This window comes from Phascolarctos cinereus, unplaced genomic scaffold, assembly GCF_003287225.1.
Source record: "Phascolarctos cinereus isolate Bilbo 61053 unplaced genomic scaffold, phaCin_HiC Scaffold_9;HRSCAF=440, whole genome shotgun sequence".
Taxonomy (NCBI): Eukaryota; Metazoa; Chordata; class Mammalia; order Diprotodontia; family Phascolarctidae; genus Phascolarctos; species Phascolarctos cinereus.
Genome location: NW_027556402.1, coordinates 98,712,933 through 98,731,923, shown reverse-complemented (window position 1 = coordinate 98,731,923; position 18,991 = coordinate 98,712,933). Strand labels below are relative to the sequence as shown.

Here is an 18,991-nt window from a genome sequence, read left to right as displayed (position 1 = left end):
AAGACATGGGGATACCAATCATCTTGCTTGTCTTCTGAAGAACCTTTTTGTGGGTTAAGAAGCAACAATTAGAATTGAACATGGAAGAACTGATTGGTTTAAGATTGGAAAACAAATATGAAAAGGCTGTATATTGCCACCCTATTTATTTAACTTATAAGCAGAGTACATCATGAAAAATGGCAGGCTGGACTAATCAAAAGCTGGAATTAAGTTTTCTGGGAGAAAGATCAACAATCTTAGATATATAGAATATAGCACTCAGAAGAAAGTGAAGAAGACTTAAGAAGCCTCTAGATGAGGGTGAAAGATAAGAGTATAGGAGCTGGCTTAAAGCTTAACATTAAACTTAACATAAATTAAATGATTAATTAGACTAATTAACCAATCAATTAATTTAAACTAATTAAATGTAAATTAAATAATTAAACATAAATTGAATTATAAATTAAACATTATTAGAATTAAACAACATAAAACAACATTAAAAGCAGCTTAACATTGACAAAAACACTAAGACCATGACAACTGGTCCCATAATTTCCTGGCAAATAGATGGAGAAGAAATGGAAGCCATATCATATTTTATATTCTTGGCTTTAATGATTACTACAGATGGTGACTGCAGCCGTGAAATTAAAAAAAAAAGAAAAAGCTTACTCTTTGGAAGGAAAGCTATGGCAAATATGGACAACATACTAAAAAGCAGAGACATCAACTTGCACAAAAGTCTGTATAGTCAATGCTAGGTTTTTTTTTTCTCAAGTAGGAATGTATTGCTAGCATAGCATGCATAATAATCCTTGCATGATGTTTTGTGCACACCTTTGACCACCAATAAAGAAGTTGTGACTCAGTTGTCATCTGAATATGTTTTCTCCATTTTTCTCTTGGATATTGTAATGGAGTCCTTTAATTTTCAAAGGTTTATGCATATTGAAGAAAAAAACATTTAAATTAATATCAACGTAAAACTTAAAAATTCAAACATATTTTCTACTTCTGATAGGTTCAAAAGATGTGCTCTCAAATCTAGAAGGTTTTATCATCCTTCTGAATAGTGAGGATAATGTTTGGCTGGAAGTTGAGGGTGGTTACTTGGAAATTTACATGGTAATATGTCATTTGAGAAGATTTGCTGCCAGAGGAGGGCAACCAGGATGATGAAGAGTTTAGGTCCTGACATGTGAGTTAGTTGAAGCAACTAGGAATGTTTGGGGAGGAGAAGGGAAGATTGTGGCAGAGGGAACAAGACAGCTATCCTTAATTATTTGAACATCTATTTTATGAGGGAAGGATGAGACTTGTTGTTCTTGGTCCCAAAGAACAAAGGTTCTTGACTATTTTGTGTATACATGTCATGGACCCTTTTGGCAATCAGTTAAAGCCTGTGAGCCCCTTCTCAGAAAAAAAAAAAACATGAAGAAAATCAATTATATTAAAAAGAGTTTCCAAAATGAATAGCTAGGTGGTACAGGGATAGAGCATGGGCTGGGAGTTAGGAAGATTCATTTTCCCAAGTTTAAATCCAGCCTAAGGCACATAATACCTTGTGCAATGCTGGGTGAAGTCACTTAACCCTGTTTGCCCCAGTTTCCTCAATTGTAAAATGAGCTGGAGAAGTCAATAACAAGGCACTCCAGTATCTTTGCCAAGAAAACTCCAAATGGGGGGAGAATCAGACACAACTAAAATCATTCAACAGTTATCAAAATATTTTATTAAGAAGTTCAGGAATCCCTAAAATCCTTTATTCTAGGAGACAGAACTAGGAGCAGAAATAGAAGTTGCTTAGTGAGAAAATTAAGTTTTGTGTAAGGAAATACATGATAACTTTTTTTTTAGGCTGTCAAAGTCCATGTTTTCTTTCTTTCTTTCTTTCTTTCTTTCTTTCTTTCTTTCTTTCTTTCTTTCTTTCTTTCTTTCTTTCTTTTTTATTAATTTCTTTCGATTTATCAACTACCACTTCCATAAGCTTTTGAGTTTAAAATTTTTCTCCCCTTCCTTCCTCCCTCCCTCCCCAAGACGGCATGCAATCTAATATAGGTTATACATATACATTCTTATTAAACATATTTTCACATTAGTGGTGTTGTAAGTAAGAATTAGAACTAATAGGAGGAACAACCAGAAAGAGGAAACAAAACACAACAGAAGAAAAAAATACAAATAGTGTGCTTTGATCTGCATTCAAACTCCATAGTTCTTTCTTTGGATGTGGATAGCATTTTCCGTCGTGAGGCTTTTGGAGATGTCTTTGATCTTTGTATTGCTGAAAGGGGTTAAGTCTATCAAAGTCAGTGATCACTCAATGTGGCTGTTACTGTGTACAATGTTCTCCTGGCTCTGCTCACTTCACTCAGCATCAAACCATACAAGTCTTTCCAGGTTTATCTGAAGTCTGCCTGTTCATCATTTCTTACAGCACAATAGTATTCCAGTGCATTCATACATCACATTCACAGTTATGACAACTATCTGTGTCTTTCTCTCCATCCTTCCCCACCCCATTTATGCTTTTCTTTCTCCTTTCTCCTTTTCCCTCCTCACAAATGTTTTGCTTTTGACCACTGCCTCCCTCAGTCCCACCTCCCTTCTATTAGCCCCCTCCCTTTTCTTTCCCTTTTCCTTCCTACTGCCTATAGGGTATGTTAGATTTCTATACATAACTGATTATGTTATTCCATTCTTAAGCCAAATCTGATGAGAGTAAGGTTCAAACAGTGCTCATTTCCCTCCCTTCTTTCCCACTGCTGTAATAGGATTTTGTGCCTTTTCCTCTGATGTAATTTACCCTTGTCTGCCTCCTCCTTTCCTTTTCTCTCAGTACATTTTCTTAGTTAGATCAGATTAATTCATTTACTTGGATCCATTTAACCCACTTGATTAGATTTTTTTCATCATTACATCAAAGTCAATTTATACCTCCCCCTTTATGTATATCCCTTTAACGTGGTGTAATAACAACATAGTTCTCAAGAGTTACAAGAGTCATCTTCCCTTGTAGGGATGTAAAGGGGTTTGCCCTTATTAATAACATGTTGTTTCTTTCTGTCTCATTTACCTTTTTATGTCTCTCTTAAGTCTTGTATTTGAAAATCAAATTTTCTGTTGAGATCTGGTCTTTTTATCAGGAAGGTATGGAAGTCTCCTATTTTGTTGAATATCCATCTCCTCCCCTGAAAGATCATGCTCATTTTCACTGGGTAGGTGATCCTTGGTTATAACCCAAGTTCCTTTGCCTTATGGAATGTCATATTCCACACCCTATGATCTTTTAATGTAGAAGCAGCAAGGTGCTGTGTAATCCTGACTGTGGTTCCATGATATTTAAATTGTTTCTTTCTGGCAGCTTGCAGTATTTTCTCTTTGATCTGGTAATTTTGGAATTTGGCCTCTATATTCCTTAGTGTTTTCAATTTGGGATCTGGTGATCTGTGGATTCTTTCTATGGCTATTTCACCCTCTGGTTTTAGGACCTTAAGGCAGTTTTCCTTTATGATTTCCTGAAAGATACTTCCCAGGTTCTTTCTTTCATCATGATTTTCAGGTAGACCAATAATTTTTAAATTGTCTATCCTGGATTGGTTTTCTGGGTCAGTTGTTTTACTAATGAGATATTTTACATTTTTGCCTATTTTTTCATTCTTTTGTTTTTGTTTGACTGATTCTTGATCTCTCATAGAGTCATTAGCTTCCATTTGCTGAATTTTAATTTTTAACAAATTGTTTTCTTCCATTAGATTTTGTACCTCCTTCCCCATGTGGCCAACTGTATTTTTAGGGACTTGTTTTCTTCAGTGTACTTTTTTTGCAGCTGGCCAATTGTATTTTTTGTGGACTTGTTTTCTTCAGTGTACTTTTTCTCCAGTTGGTCAACTGTATTTTTTAAAGGACTTGTTTTCTACAGTCAATTTTTGTCTTTCCTTTTCCAAGCTATTGACTCTCTCTTGCATACCTCTCATTTCTTTTCCCATTTTTTCTTCTACCTCTCTCATTTGACTTTTAAAATCCATCTTGAGCTCTTCTAAGAAGGCTATTTGGGCTTTAGACCAGTTCATATTCCATTTTGATGTTCCAGGTGTGGGTTTGTTGACAATATTGCCCTCTTCAGAATTTCTGCCTTGATCTTCACTCTTCCCATAATAACAATCTATCGTATGTTTCTTTTTGCTCATGGTGTTTGCTTATTTCCTGCCCTTTAAAGAGATTGGGCTCTTCTGCTGGGGAGCAGAGGGCACTGACCCAAGCTTCTTGTGTTGGAAGCCTAGGGCCGGGTCGATGGCTTTGTGTGCTGGGGCTTCCAATGTTGGCAGTTGGAGGTTGTAGGATTCTGGCAGCTTACCTGGTGTTGGGCTGGAAACAGTAATACTGGAATTCTAGGGGTAAGTTTTGGTAGTGTGGCTCCTGGAGATTTCCTGCTTACCCAGGCCTTTCCTTCCTTTTGCTTTCTTCAGCTCTTTTCAGAAGGATGTTGTAAGGTGTTTATCTACCTGGGGGCCCTTGGAGAGCTGCTTCCTTTAATTTTACTGAGGCACTGAGAGAGCTGGTTGCTGTAGAATGCTGGGGCACCTGGTGGTTTTCTGAGCTGGTTTCCACCGGTTCCCCTGCCCTCAGTGAGGCACTGGGGTCCAGGTGTTGGTGTTTGCCTGCTCCACCACCTGGGCTTCAGGATCACCTCCTGGTAATCCTAAGGTGGGGCTTTCCACTAGCTTGCTGGGATGCCTCCCAAGCTGTACTGCTCTCCTTCCCCCAGGGAAAGAGAGGCCTTTCCTGTTAATCCCTCAAGCTACCTGGGCTACTGGACTGCTGCACCCCAACTTTCTTCTGGTTCAACTGTTCCAGGGTTTTTCCTGGGGTGTCTGGACTTTCAGGGGTTAATAAGGGAGGGTAAGAGAGAGAGACTCACTTCTTACTCCACCATCTTGGCTCCCCACATGAAAATTTTTTAATGATTGCATTCCCTTGGTGGAACTTGCAGCCTCAGGAGGTAGTACGTGCTCATTCATGGGAATTCTCTAAACAAAGTCTAGATAACCTTTCTAGTAAGGGGATTTTTTTTTTTTGGATGTGGATAGAATTAGGTGGCTTCTCATGTCTGAATTTTTTTGATTCTCTTATAATGTATTATTAGCAAATGCAAAGTGATGACTCAAGTGTTGCTACAGTCTTAAAAATCCCTTTCCTGCCTCTTATTAGAGTATAGCTGCTTCATTCCCCCTTCTCTTTGGTGGTACTGTGAAAACAAGGAGGGATACCTAGAGTACATGAATCTTAATTTATCTGGCCCAGGAACCTCACCACCAGCTGCACATATTTCACAGCTTGGTTGCCAATTAATGATATAAGCCTTTCTATCCATTTCATTTGGGAAACTGTAAGGTATATGAAATTGAAATATTACATCACTGGAAGTAGATCTATGAAAAAAAGTTTCTTTACATCTACCTCTTAGAATTTCCCTTCCTCCCCGATAGAATCTAGCTAATTCATATGAATACCATTAGCATAAAAGAACAATGAATCTTTGATGTTTATCTGGATTATTAGTAATTTGTTTAGTTACTGTTTAGAAAATAAAATTCAAGAATGCTTTAGTTCAATTCAGTAAGATGAAGATATTTGTTGGAAACTTTACTTAACTACCTTTCAAATTTTTAAACTTTTCTTTTATTGGCAAGACATAATATTTCTTTTCCTTTTTTCATGGTTAGGACTATAGGGTTAACATCTTCCTGAGGCAGAAATGGAATGATCCTCGGCTGAAGCTTCCTAATGATTTTAGGGGCTCAGATGCACTGACAGTGGATCCCACCATGTACAAGTGTCTATGGAAACCTGACCTATTTTTTGTGAATGAAAAGAGTGCAAATTTCCATGATGTTACACAAGAAAATATCCTCCTCTTTATTTTTCGGGATGGAGATGTCTTAGTTAGTATGAGGTACAGTTTCATATTATCATTTTCTTTTAAAATCATTGGTTCACTTAAGAGATACTGTCAATGGCATCTGAGCACTGTATTTATATTTTCAGATTATCTATTACTCTTTCCTGCCCTTTGGACTTGACCTTATTTCCGATGGATACACAACGTTGCAAGATGCAATTGGAAAGCTGTATGTACATAATATTATGCATGATATGGGTTCATTTGAACATGACTAAAACAAATAATTGCATATATCCTCAATATTGTAGAGACTAATTATAAAGATGAATGTTATTAATTATAAACCTTCACTAGTTTTCTTTTGTTTAGGACACATTCATTCTATTCACTCATCAATATATACTCACTTATTAATGCATAGACAGCTTTATTATCCTATTATATAATTTTATAGCATTGACGTAGAAACAGATTTTTTTTTAGCTAATTTCTAAGTATGAAATCATAATTGCAGGGGAGAAGGAAAAAATTTATTTAATTTCAGAAGGCTTATTAATTAACATTAACTAATAATTAATTAATTGTTCTCTAACTGAAGAGGTAGCCTGGCATAGTAAATTGAGAGATGGCCAAGAAGCCAGGAAAGTCAGGGTCCAAGTACTGTCTCTGACACATGCTGGTTATATTACTCTAGACAAGTCTTTTGACCTCCATGTACTGCCCTGGCAACCCTCTAAACTTGTAAGTGTGGAGAAGCTGCTGATCTGCGCTGGTAAAAAGAATTTCCTCACCTGGGAGTTCCCTATACATTATTAATATACAGGTCTAGCCTTTGCCCTACTCTTTAACTACCAAACACAAGATGAAAATGATTTGAATTTGGGATAGCCATGTTATTAGATACAATTGGGAAATTATATGTGATGTGGGAAATTATAATGTGAAAACAGCACCAACAAAATAGAATTAGTCTCATTCAGAAACTCAACATTGGGTTTACAATGATACTTGTCTTTGAAGTCATGAAATATTTTAATCAACAGAAAGTGTTGCAAGTCACTGCACCACTTCCAGGAATACATGAATGGTTATCGATTTTTTTTTTGCAGTTTATAAGGCATTCTGTTCAATATCATGAATATCCCGGGCAGACAAAATACTTTAAATTGTGGTTCAATTATTATTAAATTTTTCTTTATAATGTGCTGAAATGGAACTTAAAATTGAGCAGTGATTTTTTTTTTACTTTAGAAAAGTTCACCCAGCTATGAAAGGAAAATGTCTGCATATATTTCCAAGACTGTGCATTCAGTATTTGATCCTATTCCCAAATAAACCCAAGGGTAGCCTTAGGTAATCTGTACATTGAGAGATGAACAATAGAGTCTTTATATTGTATGATCTAAGATTATACAGGATCCTTGCATTTGTCAGCATTGCATATCTTCACCATCTGTGCTTTAAAATTCAGAAATCATGCTGCCATTAAACAAGATATTGAGAATATACCCATTTATTGGGCTGTTTTTGTTGTATTGTGATAGCTATCCTTCTAGAGTTGGGCTTAGGTTTGGGTTTCTCAATTAGTGAATATTTCAGTACTTGAATCAGATGATAAGCTGCTACCTTGAGTTTCCAGGGAACAAATTGAACAAACATTTGTTTCATTCATGTTCTCTAAGCAATTCCACTTGAATCTTTTAGCCCAAATTTGTCTTCTATAAGTTCACTGGGGGCAGCCTTTCAGATAATATTTGAACTCGGGCATGTAATTTCAGTGATATAAGGACATTTGTTTACTGCCAACATGAAGAGAAGAGACTAATTATGTGCCATAATGAAGGATACCTCTTTTTTTGACTTGATGATTCTCCACTTATGCTACTTGACATGAGGGGAAAAAATCACTACAGTTATTCCTTAGCTGCAATGCTTACTATATGGGGACAGAAGAGAAATGAAGACAGACCAAGCACTAGCCAGTTAAGCAGGGACTTCTGGAGCCCTAAGGAGGGTGAAACTGAGTAAGATACTGGTTGTCTCATCTTTCTGCTTTTCTTGAATATGTGCCTTCTAGGAGTCTCGGGCTTTTTCACTCAGGCTTCTGTCAGATGGAAAGAAGAGTTCTTTATAAGTTATTTTGGAGGTGAGGGAAGTTGAACTTAGTATCAATGAGTCTCTTTGTACGAATATGGAAATATTGAAACTCAAATGCAACTCATTCTCTATTTTCTGCTAAAATATTGCTATCTAAGACTGCAAGTTACATATGAGTTGCAGACCTTTTTTGTTATAGGGGATTTTCACAATGAAAATCTCTTATCCAGAATAAATCGCCAGTTCAGAGCCCCAAGCCACATGCATGAGTAATATTGCAGTACTGTGCAAATTAAGTGGGACAAAGTAAAATGTTAGCTTATAATAAACTTTATATAACCTGGACTAATTTTTAATAGGCAATCTATCCTCGCATTACAGCAAACACTTCTTTTCTGCAATTTGACATTGAATTCACAAAAATTTTACAAATAGTCTTCATCATTTTAAAAGTCACATTTTTATCACATTAGATACAAAATATATCTTTGACATTTAATTTTCCCAAAAATAGCCTTGATGATAGCACCTAAATTTTTTAATGAGTTTTAAATAACGTGAGTTACATGGCCTTCCCCCCCCTTTTTAAAATATTGTTTTTATTCAACTAATGAGCATCTAGCCTCTCTCCCTGTGTATCCTTTCCCTTCTTTTTTTTTTTTGTTGCTTCTTTTAGGATCATCATAACATAATATAAATTTTTCCTGGGCTCTGAATCTTCTTTGACTGTCTCCTTTGTTATCTTGGGCTGAAAAGACGACTTATTGGAGTTTCTCCTTCAATATCCTAATGACTACTCAGTCTAATTTTCTTCTTTGATAGTTGTAGAGCTTGTGGGAGGAGTTGGGACATTCTTATTTTTCCTACTAGTTTATCCTGCATAGTCTTTTCTCAGGACTTTGGAGACTGTTAATATCCAACTCTTAGATAAATTTCTTAACCCTTCATGCCATGTAGCATGATGTAAGGCCTTTTTTGTAGTGTCCCATGTCTATTTAGTAATTTCTATAATTCTAGAATAATTCTGTTCTCTATATATAAATATATTTTTTAGATTTAATCATTTTTTCAATGTGGACAAGATCTGTATGCCACCTAACCCACAAAATTTGTTGGGGGTTGGGGAGGAGGGATGTTTTACTAAGGAAGATGCCTAGATCTTATAGGCACACCTCGAATGCTTGCAACAGTTTAGTTATACTTTTAAATGAAAAAGTTAGCTTCAGCATTGAAAATTACCCCTTTCCAATCTTCAGAACTCCATTCTTTGTACTGTCTTGCCCATGACAATTTTTTTTGTAGTAAAGATTATCAGTGCTTTTGTTTCACTGGTATTGTTATGGTGTGTGCATGCATGCCTGCATGCGTGTGTGTGTGTGTGTGTGTGTGTGTGTGTGTGTTTCTCTCTCTGTGTGTGTATTTTAAATACCAGCCCTTTCTCTGTTCTTCCAACATTAGGCAGCCTTTGCTTCACTACAGAAGAATCAATAACAACCTGTTTCATTGCTAAATCCCTCTGAAGGTCTGTTTGTTTTTTGAAGATTAATTTGGCTCTTTTGTGGCAATTATTTGCCAGTGCTTGGGGGTGTTTTTATTTTGGATCATACTTTTCTTTGTGCTTTGGTACAACTGATTCTATTTCATCATGGGCTTGAATGATCCTTAGAATATTTGATTTCCTCACATCAGCAGCCACTTCAATATCCCCAGTAGTTGTTGAAATGTGCTTGTTAAGAGTGACAACTTTCACGAGATTCCTTAGAGTAATACTTCTTTAAAATACAGAATTGAAAACACAACATAAGGGAGCAGTGCAACACATGTATATGGCATGAAATAAAACACTCATCTGATGGAGAACTAACTAAAAGTCGCAAATCTAGATCACATCTAGTTTCATTTGGTCAAGGTCAGATATTTTGAGACAGTTTTGTGTCAAGAGAAGTAGATGCATAACCATCGCTGTCATAAATTGAAACCATTATATCGAAAATATTATTAGCCCCAAGGAGTTCATACACCATAAACTTACTGTGTATCCACACATTTTCTTTTTTTCTTTTTTTAAAAAATTTTTATTTTTAAATTTTTTTTTTCCATATGCTTTTGAGTTGAAAATTTTTCTCCCTTTTTCTCCCCCCCACTCTCCCCAAGATGGCACACAATCTGATATAGGCTTTACATTTACATACCCATTAAACATATTTTCACATTAGTGAAGTTGTGAGTAAAAATTAAAACCAATAAGAGGAACCATCAGAAAGATGAAACAAAACTCAACAGAAGGTAAAAATAAGTGAGAGTGATTCGACTTCCATAGTTCTTTCTTCGGATGTGGACAGCATTTTCCTTCCCGAGGCCTCTGGAGATGTCTTAGATCCTCGTAATGCTGAGAAGGGTTCAGTTTAACATTCTTAGTCATTGCATAACGTGACTGCTATTGTGTACAAAGTCCTCTTGGTTCTGCTCACTTCACTCAGCATCAGACCATATAAGTCTTCCCAGGTTTTTCTGAAGTCAGCCTGTTCATCATTTCTTACAGCACAATAATATTCCATTACATTCATATACCACAACTTGCTCAGCCATTCCCCAATTGATGGACATTCTCTCAATTTCCAATTCTTTGCCACCAGAAAAAGAGCTGCTATGTATATTTTTGTACATGTGGGTCCTTTTCCCATTTGTTTGATCTCTTTGGGATATAGCCCTAGAAGTGCTATTGCTGATCAAAGGGCGTGCACATTTTTGCATCCCTTTGGGCATAGTTCCAAATTGTTCTCCAAAATGGTTGGAACATTTCACAACTCCACCAACAACGTATTAGCGTTCCAATTTTCCCACATCCTCTCCAACATTTATCATTTTCCTGTTTTGTCATGTTGGCCAATCTGATAGGTGTGATGTGGTACCTCAGAGTTGTTTTGATTTGCATTTCTCTAATCAATAACCATTTAGAGCATTTTTTTGTATGAGTATAGATGGCTTTAATTTCTTCGTCTGAGAACTAACTGTCTGTTCATATCCTTTGACCATGTATCAGTTGGGGAATGGCTTGTGTTCTTATAAATTTGTCTTAATTCTCTATATATTTTAGAAATGAGGCCTTTATCAGAAAGACTGGTTGTAAAAATTCTTTCCCAATTTTCTACCTTCCTTCTAATCTTAGTTGCGTTGGCTTGTTTTGTGCAAAAACTTTTCAATTTAATGTAATATTTATGGTGCCTTTTAGCAGGATATGGTTTCCTTCCTTATCTCTTTTGATTAGATCTATTTTTGCTTTTGCTTTATCAGAAGTCAGGATTGCTACCCCTGCTTTTTTTTACTTCAGCTGACATATAATATATTCTGCTCCAGCCTTTTACCTTTACCCTGTATGTGTCACTCTTTTTCAAACGTGTTTCCTGTAAACAACATATTGTAGGATTATGGTTTTTAATCCATTCTATAATCTGTATCTGTTTTATGGGAGAGTTCATCCCATTCACATTCACAGTTATGATTACTATCTGTGTCTTTTTCACCATCCTTTTTTCCCCCTATTTATGCTTTTCTTTCCCCTTTTTCCTTTCTCCCCTTCACTAGTGTTTTGCTTTTGACCACAGCCTCCTTCAGCCCCTCCCTCCTTTTATTATCTCTTTCCCTTTTCTTCCCCTTTAGTCTTAACTGCTGCTTCCCTCCCTTCCTTCCCCCCCCCCTTTCTTTCCCCCTTCCCTTTTCTTTCCCCTTTTCCTTCCTACTGCCTATAGGGCAAGTGAGATTTCTATACCTAACATTATATTATGCCCTTCTTGAGCCAAATCTGATGAGAGTAAGGTTCAAACAATGCTCTCCCCCTCCCTTCTTTCCCTGTGCTGTATAATAGGACTTCGTGTCTTTTCCTGGAATGTAATTTACCCTTGTCTGCCTCCTCCTTTCTCAGTACCTTTTCTAAGATTAGATTGATCCACTTATTTGGATCCATTTAACCCACTTGATTAGATTTTTTTTTTATCATTACATCAAAGTCAACTAATATCCACCCTCTTTATATATACTCCTTTAACAAGGTGTAATAACAATACAGTTCTCAAGGGTTGCAAGTCTCATATTCCCTTGTAGGGGTTTAAACCTCCCCCCCCTTATTAAGAACATATTGTATGCTTCTGTCCCATTTACCTTTTTAAGTTCTTCTTGAGTCCTGTACTTGAAGATCAAACTTTTTGTGAGCTCTGGTCTTTTTATCAGGAAAGTTTGGAGGTCTCCTATTTCTTTGAATAGCCAGTGACAGAGCTGGACCCTGAAAACAGATCTTATCATTTCAAGTAATGTACTCTTTCCAGGGTACCATCAGTTGGCCACAACATATGTATGCATATTCTTTTATTTTTAAAAAATTATATATTCTTTTAAGATCCAATTGTACAAAAAAAAGAATAATGATGTTATTTTATAACCTTTGCTATGTTAAAATTTCAAATCATCTAGAGGAAATAAAATTAAGCTTATTATGTGCATGATATTCATAATACATTTTTGCCTGGTGTACATAATTGAAACCATTTTTGTTTGTTTTTCATAAAGTTGGTTATACAACGGATGATTTGCGATTTATCTGGCAATCAGGGGATCCTGTCCAGTTAGAGAAAATAGCTTTGCCACAGTTTGATATTAAAAAAGAAGATATTGAATATGGTAACTGTACCAAATATTATAAAGGCACTGGTAAGTAATCTTTAAGATAAGAAGAGAATCTGTATCAGATAACATTCTCTAATTTGGTTGTAATATCAATAAATGACCAAATGTAGAATAAAAGAGAACTATGCAAAAATAAATTTGAAATAGGTATAAGCTGGTAATATTCTAATTTGGAAAAAACCCCTCATATTTACTAAAGTATTTTTATACTTTTCAATGATATGACAGTTGTACTGTTGATTTGACCTTTCTTATATACTTTTCTGGATCTGAAAGCTTAAATTTTATGTGCTGAAACTATAGACTGCCCCACCCTGAGCAAATTGTTTTCTGCAGTGAAACCAAGAAATACCATTTCTGGCAAGACCTCACTGGGTAGCAAAACAATTTTGGAAATGAGAATGCCATTGAGATTGTTTTAATCCATGTAAATTCAAGCAAATACTTATTTTGCCAGCTTCAGGGTGATGGGTGACATGTGTTTCATTTTGAAGAAAAAAATGTTTTCTAACCTTTATCCTGGTCAGAGAATCAATCAATCAATAAACAGTTATCAAGACAGTGCCAGGCACTGTGCATAGTATTGGGGATTTTAAAAAAAGGCAAAAGATAAGTCCCTGCCCTTAAGGAAGACATGGTATTTTATTATTTTTTAATTTTTAAATATATATTATTCATTTATTTTTAACATTCTTAAAAAATTAAGTTCCATATTCTCTCCATGCCTCCCAACCCTCTTCACTCACTGAAAAGACAAGTGATATGATATCAATTATGCATGTAAAATCATGCAAAATACTTCTGTATTAACCATATCACAGAAAAGAAAAGCAAGAAAAATAGTGAGAAAGCTATTATTCAATTTGTACTTAGAGTTCATCAGTTTTCTCTCTGGAGGTGAATAGCATTTTCCATCGTGTGTCCTTTGAAATTGTCTTGGATCATTGTATTGATTAGGGTGTCTACGTCTTTCACAGTTGGTCATCATTACAATGCGGCTGTTACTGTATACAATGATCTTCTGGTTTTGCTCATTTTACTCTGCATCATTCAGGTTCACATAGGTCTTCCCACGATTTTTGAAAACCACCCTCCTCATACTTTCTTAGAGCATGCTAGTACTTGATCACAAGGATGTGCCACAATTTGTTTAGCCACTCCCCATATGATGGACATCTCCTCAGTTTCCAATTCTTTGCCACCACAAAAAGAGTTGCTATAAAGATTTTTGTAAGTAGAGTGTCTTTTCCTTTTTCTTTGATCTCTTTGGGGTATAGAACTATTAGTGGTATTGGTGGGTCAAAGCATATATAAATTTTATAGCCCGTTGGGCATAGCTCCAAATTGTTCTCTAGAGTGTTTGGACCAGTTCACAACTCCACCATCAGTTCATTGGTATACCTGTTTTATACGTTATCCTTTCCAGTATACGTAAATCCTGAAAGACATAATGTTGTACCTCAGAGTTATTTGAATTTGTCTTTCTTTAGTCAATAGTGACTTAGAATATGTTTTCATGTAAGTATAAATAGCTTTAATGTATTTTTTTGAAAACTTCCTCTTGGCAATTAGTCAATTGGATAATGGCTCTTATTTTTTTTTCTAAATTTTCTAAATTTCAAAATTTAAAAAATTTTTTCTAAATTTATAAATTAAAAAATGATAAATTTTAAAAATTTGAATCAGTTCCCTATATATTTGATAAAAGAGGACTTTATCAGAGAAGCTTACCAAAATTTTTTATTCATATTACTTCATTGTCTATGGTACCTTTTATCAAACACAAAGAATTTTAGAATAAGAATTAGAAACCAGTAAAGGCAGTACATCCTTTCAATACAGCTGGGCCTATGTCACAGAAAATCTAATCTGATAAGAAGAACAAATTGACCTCATTCATTAAATTATATCTAACATTTGTAGAAATGAAAATACATGACTCATTTGTTAATGTTCTCATAACAAAACTACTGTTTTTCAGGAATTGAGATACCGATTTTTATAGTCATGAAAACCTGAATTCAAAGCAGGCCTCAGACTCTTATTGTGTGTATGGGCAAGTCCCTCAATCTCTGTTAAGTTCAGTTCACTCATCTGTAAAATGGGGATTATAATGATAATATCTACATTTTGGGTTTTTGAGAGGGTCAGATGAGACAATGATTTTAATGCACTTAGTGACTGGCATGTAGTAGAAACTATATCAATGTTACCCTTTTATTACAAGTAATTGAGGGGCATCTAAATGAGCTAACTATAAAATGAATGCAAAGCATTTTGATTATTCCACTAATATTAATAATTGGTTCTCTTTTGAATTAAAAAAAAGTGTCAGCACCACATATGATCTAGATACCATACTGAATATCTTCAAGAGTTTGTTAGACTATTAGAAACCTAAATTCTATGCAAGTGTAATGTTGATCCATTTTCAGATGATTAAAAGGGTGGGCTGACGCAATGATATCTGGATGTCTGCATGAACTCCAAATGTCAAACTTCCTTTTGTAGCAAGAAATGATTAACTCTGCCTATAATATTTAGAGTTAACATAAAGAATGCAGTATGTAGTTACTTCGGTAAAAAGTTGGCTTAAATGTCTATTGCTATTTTTAAAATCAACCAATTTCTTATCAGGTTGTAATTAAAGTAATATACTTTATAAAATTATATCTTATTATAATTTTTAATATAATCCATTAAGGTTGTACTTCAGATGAATCAAGTTCCATTTTAATATTGATTTGTAATCTATTTTTTAAAAAATATTGATTTTAAATAGTCCAAATAATTATTTAATAATTTAATTAAATTAATTTAAAGTCTACCTAATTTTTATATCACAATTATTTCCACTTTATCCAATGTTCTGCCAGGAATCAATCCTTCCCTGTAACAAAGAAAAATTTGTCAATGCATGTAGTGTTCAGAAATTAACCCTCCCATCCCCATCTCTCTAGTGACGGGAAGGAAGTATGTTTTCTTATCTGTCCTCAGGAATCTCAGTTTTTCATTACATTCAACCTAATTCAGCTGCATTTAGTATTTTTTCATTTATATTAATGTAGCAACTATGCATATTTTTCTGCTTCTGCTTTACCATAAACTTTGTATATCTTCCCATTTTTCTGATTTTCTACAACTTTTTATTTCTTCTTGTGCAGTTCTATTACATTTGCTACATACATGGCTCAGGACCCTCTAAAATTTCTAACCTCACAAAATATTCTCCTGTACTTTGTCTCTTTCTCTGTCTCTGTCTCTATCTTTCAGTCTCTGTCTTTGTCTCTCTAACTCTCTCTCTCTGTCTTTCTCTTGACTTGGAGTCAGGAAGACCTGAGTTCAAATATAGCCTCAGACAGTTACTAGCTATGAGACCCTGGACAAGTCATTCTCTGTAAGCCTGTCAAATTAATTGGAGGAAATCATCAAATTGATCAGAGATTGATTTATTGCACATTCATAGATGGACCTTTGTTCAATCAATGGTTACTGATGCCAGGTTTTTGTTTGCTTCTGTTGCAACAAAGAGTGATGCTATGGATATCTTAGTATATATAGAACGTTTCTATCTTTGATGTCCATAAGCATGGATAGTGGGAATTGGTTAAAGGAGATTAATTAATTTATTCAACTTTCTCAAATAATTCCAAATTAGCATACCTTTTCCTAAAGCCATTATAATATTTACTATTTCCAAATTTTTATCATCTTTTTCACTTTGATAGGTATGAAGTGAAGCTTCAGAATTTTTTGAATTTGCATTTCTATTATTATTTATGATTTGGAGCATTGGTTTATATGATTGTTAAGTTTGCATTTCTTCATTTTGAAACGTCTTGCTTATTTCCTTTGACTATATATTGGGTAATAACTTTTGGTTTTAAATGTATTTATCATAAATTCCCTATAAATACTAGGCATCAGGTCTTTATCAAATATTTCATGCAATAGTTTTCCCCACTTATTTTCTCTTCTTGTTCTAATTACATTGATTTTATTTACCCAAAAGCTTTAAATTTTTAAATAATAATAATAGTATCTAGCATCTATGCAGAACTTACTATATGCTGGGCACTGTGCACAGCACTTTATAATGATTTTCTCATTTGATCCCCAAAACAACCCTCAAAGGTAGGATCTGTTTTTATCCCCATTTTACAGAGGAGGAAACTGAGGCAAACAGAGGTTAAATGACTTTCCCAACACCATATAGTAAGTGTCTGAGGCCAACTTGAACTCAGGTCTTTCTGACTTCAGGCTTAGAGTGTTTATGTGCCACCCCAGCTTTCACATTTATATCATGAAAAATCATTAAAACAAACAACAAACAAAAAAATCTTTTGTAGTCTCTTTTATTTGGTTGTAAGTCTTGAACCCTTCCCTCACCACTTCCCAAACAAAGGATGCCTCCTTATGTTCTCTTACTTTTGTATTCTGTGGCTTTCTCTCTCTCAGATATGCTTATCTCTTGCAAGATACACAGAATAGTACTGTGTTCATAGGTCTGATTACTAAAAGTTTAATTATAGCAATTGTATTGAGATGACATTTAGATAAATAAAGAAACTTTGAAACTAATGGGAAGTTAACTTGAAGGACACTTCCATTTCTGACTATAAAAACACTGACTGAACAAGTTATCCTAAATTTAAATTGAATGGCTACCCTCAAAATAAGGAAATTCTTTGTAATTTCCAAGCATTATAATGTCTTTTCTAAGAAATGAAAGAATCATTTAAAGAATTAATAAAAGATACTTTTCATAGCAGAGTCACTTTTTTAACTTTTTAGAACATCATTTTTCTATCAAAAATAAATGCCACCTTTCAATTCATATAATTTCTTTATAGATGATCATTTGGTACCATAAGCTAAGGATTTCAAACACTTGACAATCCTTTATTACATATTTTGTTTTCTTTCATGTTGAAGTTTGGATATCATAAGTGAATGCTAGTTTTTAGATCAGAAATAATGCATTGCCAATGTCATCAAGATCTTCTTCAGCAAAGACCAATGAACAATTGACAGCATGGACATATGGTATTGGGCAAAACAAAGCAAGCAGATACAGATGCTGAGCTTACATTTGGAACCTCTCCCAGATGGTGTTTTTCAAAATCTTGAATTGACTTCATTGATGAGGATTCAGTCTGCACCTGGAAGCAAAAGAAAAAAAAAGACATTTTATGTCATATGCCTTTTTTTTCTGTAATTCACTAAGTAAATCTGTAATGTACAATCGGTGGTGAGTCAACTGATATAAAATTCTATATGAAACCAAACCCAATGGCATTAAACTTTACCTACTTTATATTTTATTTAGAAAAAAAAATATCTTCCCATTTAAAACATCTTTTGGAAAGATTATTTTTTTTATTTTAGAGATGTCTTAATAAAGGTAACTGATAAGTATGAAATTTGAGAAACTTTATTCTAAAGTATTTGAACATAAAATCAAGTTATGATGAGAAAATATTCCATTTTTCCTGAAGGTATTGCTTCATTCTCAAAAGAGCTGTCACTGATAACCTTAGTGGGTTGGATCAATATTGAAACAGAAAGCTGGAATACTTATCAAAACTGGATAAATAATATTTATAAAAGCAAGACTTCAGGGGAAGCCATATCAACTAACATGTACAACCTTTTAGATGGTGGACAAGTTTTCTCAAGTTTTAGAGGAAGAATTACCTATGAGTGACAGATTCCTTTTCCCTCCAAGGGAGGCCAATTTTGTCCACTAATTATTTATTAAAATCTCTGAAATAAGATTTATGTTAAAAAATGTTGAATTGGAAATTTACTGTAGATTTGTAATAAAATAAAAAACCCTACTAAGAATGGTTAGTAAACTCAACTTGCATAATCTACAATGTCAATAATTAGCTGAATATATTCTAAATCTGTTTCTCCCACCCTCTTTTTTTACCTGTATCTGCCTGTCCCTCTCTCTCTGACTTTCTGTCTCTGTTTCTAACTCTGTTTTTGTCTGTCTCTGCTTCTCTCTCTGCATGTTTCTCTCTCTGTCTATCTCTTTCTCTCTCTTCATCCCCCTTCCAAAAAAAATTGGTATAAATAAAAGAAAAAAAGATCCATGCCAGGATCTGAAAAACATTTCTTATAAAGATTTATTGACTAAATCACTAAAATGTTCTTCTGTGTACTTTTATGTTGAAGTCATCCAGGTATCCACCTGAAAGACTTCAGTGAGTAGTGTGTCCTGTTCCACAGATTTGGTCTCAATCTGTCTCAAAACACAGATTTTATCAAAATTGTCATTCTGCTTCCATTGAATGGAATGAAAAAATAAGTCAT

The 18,991-nt window shown here is 34.5% G+C and overlaps 1 protein-coding gene across 2 annotated transcripts in view; it reads left to right on the top strand.

Annotated features, from left to right (window-relative positions):
- The window catches only part of GLRB (glycine receptor beta), a 118,049-nt gene that overhangs the window by 63,884 nt on the left and 35,174 nt on the right, over window positions 1-18,991 (top strand). Inside the window, exons 5-7 of one of the 2 annotated variants that reach the window (XM_020994109.1) lie at window positions 5,715-5,944; window positions 6,037-6,119; window positions 12,554-12,694. In XM_020994109.1, coding sequence (XP_020849768.1) covers window positions 5,715-5,944; window positions 6,037-6,119; window positions 12,554-12,694 — 454 coding nt within the window. The remainder of the gene's footprint in view (window positions 1-5,714; window positions 5,945-6,036; window positions 6,120-12,553; window positions 12,695-18,991) is intronic. The other variant, XM_020994110.2, reaches the window with a different exon arrangement.